The sequence below is a fragment of the Gavialis gangeticus genome, unplaced genomic scaffold (genome assembly GCF_001723915.1).
Source record: "Gavialis gangeticus isolate Ggan-Ray unplaced genomic scaffold, GavGan_comp1, whole genome shotgun sequence".
In the NCBI taxonomy this organism is placed as follows: domain Eukaryota; kingdom Metazoa; phylum Chordata; order Crocodylia; family Gavialidae; genus Gavialis; species Gavialis gangeticus.
In genome coordinates, this window is record NW_017729026.1 from 40,717,323 (window position 1) to 40,727,236 (window position 9,914).

General features: G+C 41.0%; 1 protein-coding gene across 6 annotated transcripts in view; it reads left to right on the forward strand.

Moving 5' to 3' along the window:
• The window catches only part of USP45 (ubiquitin specific peptidase 45), a 124,683-nt gene extending 115,011 nt beyond the window's left edge, over positions 1 to 9,672 (forward strand). For all 6 annotated transcript variants that reach the window (XM_019520170.1, XM_019520171.1, XM_019520173.1 and 3 more), the window contains 4 exons: positions 1,344 to 1,441; positions 5,642 to 5,728; positions 6,146 to 6,299; positions 8,320 to 9,672. In XM_019520170.1, the coding sequence (XP_019375715.1) occupies positions 1,344 to 1,441; positions 5,642 to 5,728; positions 6,146 to 6,299; positions 8,320 to 8,450 (470 nt within the window). In that variant the 3' untranslated portion in view covers positions 8,451 to 9,672. The remainder of the gene's footprint in view (positions 1 to 1,343; positions 1,442 to 5,641; positions 5,729 to 6,145; positions 6,300 to 8,319) is intronic.
• Positions 9,673 to 9,914: the final 242 nt, after the last annotated feature.

A 9,914-nucleotide genomic window follows, 5' to 3' on the forward strand; every position in this document is an offset into this window, starting at 1 on the left:
GGGACTGGACTCAATGATCTTCCGAGGTCCCTTCTGGCCCTAATGTCTTTGAAATCTGTGAAATCAACTTATTGTCAGCTGGAGCCAGGGACTAGACTGAGGCCAGTTCCAGATCCTTGTTTAGTTTCCAGGCCCTACTGACAATCGGATGATTGTGGACATCCAGGTTTCAGCTTGCTGGTGCAGGGGGATCCTGGGCTCATAATCCTGGGCTCCTCTTTCACTGGCAAGTAAGATGAGATTGGGATCCAATCTATTCCAAAATTGCATGTCAGCCATGTGTATGTGGCATGACAGGAGGCAAGATTGTTGAGATCACAAATTATATCCCATCATGTCTTAAAATGAATGTCTGTCAGTGACTGTATAACGCTGGATGCTTGCAAAGAAAGCAAATGTTATAAGGGGTTAGACCAGGGCTGACAACCTATGGCCTGTGGGCCATATCTGGCCCTTGGAACCATTGGATACAGCCTGCAGACTGGGGTTTCAGCATCACAGTAGTAGGGGGCTTTGGTTGCACGTGTTTTCTCCATGCTCCTTCAGGGACAAGCAATGAGGGTGTCCAAGTCCTAGCACCCACCTGCCTCTGCTCTGGGGTGGGACATTCCAGCCTGCAGCTGGAAAAGTTTGCCTACCCCTGGGTTAGACTCTTAGAGTTGCTTATGATGTATTCCCCATTTTTCTCATTTGTGTATCAGGTTGAAGTCACACAAGATCTTAATGTCCTCAGTTCATTTCCCTCATTGTTCAGAGGATTTGAACCCATTTCCCCCACCTTCCAGAAAATTTACGATACTGCTAGGTTATAGGGTATTCTAAGGGTGTCCTTCAGTGCCTGCTGCCAAACCTGTCCCACTTTCTATAAAATGCTTATTGAGAAACAAAGCAAGACAGAGCTGCCCACCTCACAGCCCTAGAAACTATGCAAATATGCATTTGTTGTTGGTCTGTATAATAGACGTTAATGATGTTGCTTATTCTAAAGATCAGGGTGGTAGCCGAGAGCTGCTAGAGTTGGGTATTAAAAATAAGATAAGCTAAGGAGTGTTCTTCCTTCCACTCCTGCTCCGACTCACACTACAAAGTTCTGCTTAGACTTTTTTTTTAAGTGTATTTCATGGTATTATATTCATAAATACACAGAACAAAAATTCTGCTCAAAAATTTTTTTTTTGCTGGATGTAAGCAGTAAAATAAATTGGAATGCCTTCCTGAGGAAAAACATTGCAACCTAAATTCCTCTTTTTTGGAATACTTTACTAAACGATTGTATTATTCTCTATTATCGTTTTGCTCTTTATAAATTATTGTTTTATAATTTGTATGCAATCTCTTTACAGAAAAGAAAATGGAAGGTGTGTACACTAATGCCCGGAAACAACTGCTAATTTCTGCAGTTCCTGCCATTCTTGTTCTCCATCTGAAAAGATTCCACCAGGTAAAAGTCCAAGACTTTAAACTTTTCAAATCAGAAGAACAGTCCATAACATACAGCCTCTACCTAACTGAGATTCACAGAGGTAACTGTCTCACAGAGGTATGTTAGGACTAATTTTAGGATGGTTACTTGAAGGAGTCACAGTGGCTGTGTTAACCTGCTAATGCTTTGTGATCACAGAAGACACTTACCAGGCCTCAGTATGATCCTGTAGATATGAACATCAACTCCCATAATAATATTCTGTTGTGGGGAGGAGAGGTGGTTGCTCCTAGCTAGTTCTTTTTCCTGTTTCTGTCTCCTTGGGCATGTCCAGATGAGAGTGTACGTGCCTGTTCAGGCATCTCAAACCGGTTTCAGATGCCAGAAGAGGCACCCTAAGAACAAAATAATGTTCACTGTGCTGCATACTTGCAGCGCAGGCTCTAAATTTGCTACCTGGATTTCCAGGTATCAAAAAATAACACATGGGGAAAAAAGCAACGTAGGACATGGTTCTGCAGCATGCTCTGAGGCAAGCAGAGCCTGGGTCCTCCAGAGACGCTCTGGCATCTGGCCAGAGCATCTCTATGGTTCTTCTAGCATGTGGGGCAAACAGGAGTGGGGCAAGGCTGTGGTGTGATCTGGCCCTAGGTGCTGTCCCAGGTAAGCAAGGACTAGGGATGGGGGAGCTGTGTAGTTTCTGGCAGGGTTTCTGGGTGTGTGGGTGGGTGTGTCAGGGGGATGTGTGGTGTGTGAGGAGTGATCTCTCTCTCTCTCTCTCTCTCCGTCTCTCTGTCTCTCTCTCTCCATGCATGCGCACATGCGCACGCACGTGCGTGCGCACGCACACACCCATATATAGTGGTCTTTTGTTTTAATTGTGGAATAACATGGATTTTGGGGTATTTTAAAGAGTGAATTTGGGATTTTTTATCAGAGATTTGCAGTTTTTAAATAGGGAACACCAGGATTCCTGCTAGTGGGGCTAGTGGCAGGACCCAGGCAGAGGAGCCTGCTCAGAGCTGGCACCTGGGACCCAGCTGGAAGGCAAACAAGGTGGCTGACCTCGTGGCCATTTGGGGCCAGGAGGTCATGCTTAGACAGTTCAAAGCAGGTCACCACACTGAGAACATCTTCCAGGCGATAGCTGTTCAGATGGCAGGGCAGGGGCACACATGGCAGCAGTGCCACACAAAGGCCCCTGACAGCCTTGGGCCCCTGACAACCATGGGCCCCTGACAGCTAGCCCAAAGGTGCAGGCAGCTCTGCTACCGTGTCCATGCCACAGCCTAGGCTGCCATGCAGTCACAGTCCAGATCTGGCAGGCGTGCAGACATGGGGCTGCTGGTCCAAGAGGGTGGATGCTGTCACAGGTGGCAGCAGGTCACAGCCAGACAATAGCCCCTGCTGCCAGGCTGCTGCAATAGATAGAAGGTGCAGGGTCCACTTCAGGGCAGGGCCGCTGGAGCAATCCAGCTGGCACAAGGGGCTAGTGTCCCCAGATACCAACTGGCTGGGCTTGAGAAATTCCTAAGAGCAAGTAGCCCTGAGTTGCTTGCTTCCACATCAGAATCTGAAGCAGGCTGGCCAGCCATGATTTCAAGGAATTTAAAATGTGAAAATAAATGTAGAAATGCCTAGATACCAAACCCTACTCTTACCAGCCTTTTTCTCAACTTAAAGCAGCCTAGCAGAACTGTCTAATGTTAACTAACTTTTGCTAGAGAAAAATTACCTTCCAGTACAACATATAGAACAAAATGTGCTTAGTATGTTAAAAAATAGCTATTTTTCCTCTCTTGATCCAAACAGATTTACCTCTCTGTCAGACTGCTGTATTTTTCATCTACATTCCTATGTGTTAGAATACTTATAATTGTACTAGTGTCTTTAAAATAAACCATTTTTTTCAAATAGCTGTTACACAGTGATAATTAAGAAGCAGTGGGGACAGTACAATAGGTTGCATCTGTACTTAAAAATGTTGTGATCGGAGTGGACAGAAATTGAAACTTAAAGATTTTTTCTTATTTGAATTTTTATCTTTTATTATTTTTCTTTTTAAAAATAAACTTGCATAAATTTGAAACTGGTAGTTCATGTTGAAGCCTAGATGTATTAATCATTTAAACAAAAAGTAACTTTTCAAGAAAGTATAGATTTTTTTAAAATTGTGGCAGCAAAGTCAGATCACTGAACTGGTGGAAATCTCTGACTAGGTACCTGGAACCAGAGTTTTCAGTGGTGCTAAACAGCTTTTGATAGCAGCAGCCTCTTCTGCATGGAAAATATTTTTTTCGTTTCAGTTCATTCAACTACAACTTAACGGGGAGTGTTTTTAAAATTGAGAAACCAAGTTGGAACAGAAAAACTAGGAAAGCCTATGCCTTCCAAGTTATGGATAAAAAACAAGGTATAAGAGGACTATATCTACTAGTTTTAAAATCTTGAAGGACATGATGACGAGAAATAAGTTTAACTCAGTAACTACAGGCAGTAATATTTTATTTAATAACGCAGTTTTAAATGCAAAGCATGTTTAGTTCTTATTTTTTTCTTTTATAGCCCTTACCTTCAAAGTAGTTTTATTTAACTAATAGAAAAGCTCTTCAAAATGCTGCTTTTTATTCATTTTAATTCCATTTCAGTTTCCTTCCAATACAGCCTGAAACACTCTGATACAGCCTGAATAAATCAATGTTAAGTTTAAACATACTTAAATGTGTATGGAGATAGCATATACTCCTGGTTAGCAAAAGGTGTTATTAATTTTTACCAGTGAATTTACAAATTCACTTTTCTTTAGAAAAATAAATAAAAGGTTTTCTACTTTTTAATTTAGTTCATTATTAAAATCAGTAGTCTAAATCATTGTGCTCTAAATCAGTTCAGTCAGCATGTCATACCAGTAAGTATAAGTTCAGTATAAATTGTAAGCATAAATTTTTATGCATTTATCATAAATAAATTATTTTGTAGCATGCATTTTGCTGTGGAGTATATTCCTCAAACACATTGCTTGTGTCTCTGGAACTTGAGTTCTGGTGCATTTCTGTGTGCATACTATATAGGGAACTGGTAGCAACTGCTTTATTTAGATTTCTTTACACTTTCCAATATATAAGCTCCAGTATATGAGATTTCCTTTTTTGCAAGGCTTTAACACAAGAGTATGCAACCTCCAGCACAGGTGCCAGAGCGTGGCATACGAAAACATTTTGCTTGTAATACATGCCTCAGGGTGGACAGCGGAGCTGGGGCTGGCACTAGGCGGCCACAACAAAAATTGGGCCCCTTGCAGCTCCCCCCACATCCACCCTGGCACACCAACATCTTACAAGTAGAGGTTGCAGGTGTTTTTGGCACTCTGCCAAAAAACATTGCTGACCCCTGTTCTAGCACCTCCAATGTTTGCAATTAGCCTTTAAAATTTGGCAGGGAGAAAGGGAACGAAAATAGTGTCTTTTGTCACGGAAATTCCGCGTCTGTGGCGATGAGATGTGAACTGTTGACAACTGCTGTTTCCTTTGTGAGACTTATATTATACAAGCAAAAATTGGCAGAATGCCAAATAATAATTTAACATTAATATTCTAAAGGTTTGGGCCTGTGCTTTTTCATGGTGGGTGATAGGGAGTTAGTGCAATTCTGTGTAACAGAATCTTACCTTTTATTCTCTGTAAAATCAAATAAAGAGAAATTGCATCAACATTTTTTACCAGATTACTTTGGTTACAAAGTCCAACACTCAAAAGTTGAGACATGCCAAATTTATGGCTGCCCTGCGCCTTAAATATGGCCTTCTATGTCCATGCAATATGATAGTCTATGATAATATTTAGTTGCATCTGTTTTTCACAGCACCGTTTCTTTTACTGCACAAGATGAATACACAAAGGGACAGAATAAACGTTGCGTGGTCAACTGCAGATGTGGTATTGCCTAACTTGTGAGCCACTCTACTTCTCAAACAAACGTTTCTGCACTATTTTTGTGTGTAATATATACTATGCTGAAACTAAGTGAATGCTTATATTTGCATTTATTACAAATCTTGTATTCAGTTTTGGCTTTTCACGTTATTTAATGGTATGGAAAAATATACACTTGAAGCAGTTTCAAAAGGAGTAGGGGGAGCTGTAATAGCAATATGCTTACGTATAAAAGACAACCATGGTAAAATATGTCTGTTTATGATCTTTTTATTCTCTCTTGAAGGCTGGTTTGAGTCTGCGGAAAGTAAATAGGCACGTGGATTTTCCACTGGTTTTAGACCTAGCACCATTTTGTTCTGCTTCCTGCAAGGTACGGTATATTAGAAGTACATTTTATAGATTTTTAGTTATTTTACAGACTAATTTATTGTAGATCTATGTTTGTAGTTGTTATGGATACAAATAAAACCAGATTTTTTTTCTCTTAGAGAAGCTATTGATTTAATGTTTTCAGACATACCCTAGAATGAGATCCTAAACTACTGTAAATTGGCATCGTTGAGTCAGTGCATCTGCAGAGGTACATTAGACAGCAGTGCTGTTAAAAAAATGATTTAATTATTAAACCAGACCTTTGTTTCTTAAATTAATTTAGCAGGGCAAAAAGCTGTGGTTTATAATGACCTGTTCGTTAAATGTTACATAGGAAGATTATTGATGTATGTTATAATAACCCACTATGTGAAATAACTCAATTATTTGTATTTTCTGTGGTTTTGTAAATAAGAATGTGACAGATGGAGCAAGAGTTCTATATAGTCTTTATGGAATCGTAGAACACAGTGGTTCAATGCGAGGTGGTCACTACGCAGCATATGTGAAAGTCCGATCACCCTCCAAGAAATTACTGGAGCATATTTCTATCAATAAAAATGGTCTAGGTATGTACAAGAAAACTTTTTCCCTCTTTGAGCAAACAGAATTAATCATTTACTACATTTTTTCATCCAATCACTACACACACGCGCGCGCACACTCTGTATTTACTCAAATATGAGGGTTTTTTCCCTAGTCAGCAAAAGGAAAACAGCTCCTTGTCTTACATTCACATACAATGGAACCTCATTAAATACAGTGTCTGTCATTAAACTGCTGCCAAAAGCAGCATATGCTCAGTAATGGAAACAGACTATGAAGCTGATTAAATACAGCCTACATTGAGCATGGCTATAAAATCTATGGGCAATATTGGACAAATATACTGAGGGGAACCTACCACAAAGGATAGGTTAGTGCAGCCCATCTGAATAGCATACATGCTAGTGACCATTTTTAGCCCCCCTGTAACAAATGAGGCTCCCAGGGCTGATCTAGTCATTAGCCCACCCACTTGTCTAGGGCTAACCGCCCTCCTGTCTTGCTTGCCATGCCTTAGATGGATCATTATGATGTTCTCAGGTGATAGGCTGCCCATTTAATTGCCCTGATGCCAAGGGTTTATACACAGCTCCAAACCTCCCCATATACTGTGTCCCATGTCTCGCAGCTGGCATCCATATCTATCAACACCCTGGTCCTTTAGCTGGACCATCACTTGGCCTCTCCCAGCCTAACCCTAGTTGGCTTCACCCAGCCTATCATCCCATACCCATGCACTGGGCTCTCTATCCTGTGCCCCCACACTGGGGCTTGTCCCACACATAACATCCTACCCCCCATTTGGGGCCTCAGGCCTTACTGTGGACCTGTGCCCTGCTGCAGGCACCTTTCTTCAGCCTGGACCTTGCCTCAGGCCTCACTTCATGAGCCTGGGCCCTGTGCTTTTATCTTCAAGGTGTGCTTCCCTACCCTTTCTCCTGCATGGGGTAGCCCACAAAGTGATGGGGGCTGAGGCTTTCTGGTGCCCCATACTCGCCTTTCACTGGGGGGCACAGGTATGGCATTTCCTGAGGACTGCCCCACCATGCCATCCAGCCCCAGCAGAATGTAGTTTTAGGTCATGCCTCAGCACCAGGAACCTCCACCATCCCCATAGTTCCTGCCCTGTACCTCCAAGATGTTCTGTGAGCAGCAGCTCTAGCCAAGCGATGCTCCCTCCAGCAAACTGCTGGCCCTACTGCTCTTATATCCAGCAGCTGGGCCCACTTCCCAGTCAGGTGGTCTCCTGCTGGCTGTGTGACACCTGATTGAGAGTACAGCCACCTGCAGGCTGCTCTGCTGCCTGCTTACACCCCTTTTACTGACGAGCATTGTTACACCCCCTTATCACCAGCTCCTTTTCAAATTGAGGTGAGTCACTTGAATATATTTCAACTTCCTCTTCACTCCCACAGCTGAGTTGTGCGTTTTTTGCCCATTTCCAATTATTCCTACTTCTTCACCAGTGTTAATTGTCTGGCAAACATTACCAAATGGGGTCCCAAACAGTTCACCCAGAATCCCTGTCACCCACCCTCTCTCAGCCTATCTCATATGTTTAGTGTGGCCCTGCCCTCCATGAGGTGGAGCCAGAATGTATTGCCCTGCACCTCTTCTGCATCTAAATTTTTGGAGGAGTCCAGGACTAGTAATGAGAATACCCAATTCCAGTTATGACTGGGGGGCTAATTAACACATGGATCCTTTATGGGGTACACACAGGGCCATCTTGGCTTGAAAAGCTGTTGACTCTGCTGGGGCCCAGCTCAGTGAACTGTGGGGTAAATCATGAGCCTTTTGGCTTTGGACTAAGGCATTCCAAGATATATTTAAGTGGTTACAAGGTAAAAACAAAACAAAAACTTGGTACCACTTAAGCCTATTCAATATAAATGTGATATACATGAATATACATTTAACTCCTGACTAATTGCTGAGTTTAAAGGTATTCTGCCACTTCCCATTGGGAGGCACCAATTGAGTTGTTGGATGCTAAAGATATAAGGCAGTGAACATTGGCTTTTTTTTTGCTTTATATTTCAGGTTTAAAAGAAGCTGTAGGAGCATCCACAGGACAATGGGTGTATGTTAGTGATGTCCATGTCCAAATGGTTCCAGAATCAAGAGTACTGAATGCACAAGCTTACCTTCTTTTTTATGAAAGAATATTATAAGAGTGTTCATCAATTTAATTTAAAAATTATAATGGTTATTTAGTCTATATTATTTAAACGCTGCATTGGTTACAGTACTTGCAAGTATTGTGCCTTTATCTGGCCTCTTGTAGAGAGCTTACCCTATGTTGACTCTAAATATCACTCATTTATCATCTGTATCTGAATGCCTCCTTTAAATATGCACTTTGTCTTGAAAGTTCCTGAATTCAGCTAGAGAGAAACAGACTTGAGTGGATCTGAGATGTGGTATAAAAATACTCTGTTGAGGTCACTGGGAGGTTTGCTGTTGACTTCAGCAAGGTGTTAAAACAGTAAAGAGTAAAAATGAGATTGGTGATATTAAGTGCCTGGGTTCCTTGATGGAAAGTAATAATGCAAAATGCTTTACGTTCATTGGGATTTAGCCCAGACCAGACCAAGGGCTGGGTTAGATATTTGAATTTAAGGATACTGCAGAACAAAATGGAACTGATTAGACTGTGATACTAGACTAAGCAGCTGGAAATCAGTGAGATCCTCACTGAAATGACAGTGATTGGATAATGTCACAATGTAGTTTTCTGATATACTTTTATGAAGTGATTTAAAATATAGTGTCTGCCTGTTAATGCTTTCTGATGATGAATAAAGTATTTAAGGTGTGAATACTTGTAAACACCATTTAAGTCTGATATGCTTCCTCTGAGCCACTGCTGATTGGCATTAAAAAAATGCCCTGTGGTATAAACATGCCATAAATCTATTATTTGCAAGTCTAATGGTTTAATATATTTTTTGGTAAATAAGAGAATTACAAATAGTTCCATATTATTAAACACTCATTTGCTGTTTTTTGCTACACATGTAATGATTATTGTGAGCTTGTATGTGAGTATGAATGGAATTGTTCAAGGACAACAGTAATTCGATTACTCTTAGTTCTGAAAACTAATTAGTTCATCTATTACTGATTTATGTTTCTCACATAAGGAGTAAGTTACAAATTATTTTTTGTATTGTGTGTGTGAGTGGGGTGGCAGACAACTCAGGCGTATGACAACTCAGGCATATGTATCTTCTTTTTGTAGTCAGTTATGTCAGCTGTCTGAATTTGCCAATAATACTCCTGCTGCTCTTGGTGTTCTGAAAATGTGCTGCCTGCGGCACCTGTGCTGCTCTTTTCCCAGTTTGTAATAGATGATGATGGTTGTCAATATTTGACATTAAAATTATTTTTTTTCACATTTTCTTCTAAATAATCTGTTAATGTATTGTAGCAGCTGATTGTTTATATCAGGTTGCTCAAAGATCCCAAAAGTACCTGTATTTGGTAAATAAGATTTCACTTCCATTTCAATTTACTGTTTTCATCTATGGAAACATTGTGTTTCATGGTGAAAATTGCCAGTCCTCCAAGCACTACCAGCCTTGCCACAGAAGACTCAGGACTTCAAGCTGATATAGCAGATTTCTGGTAACCAT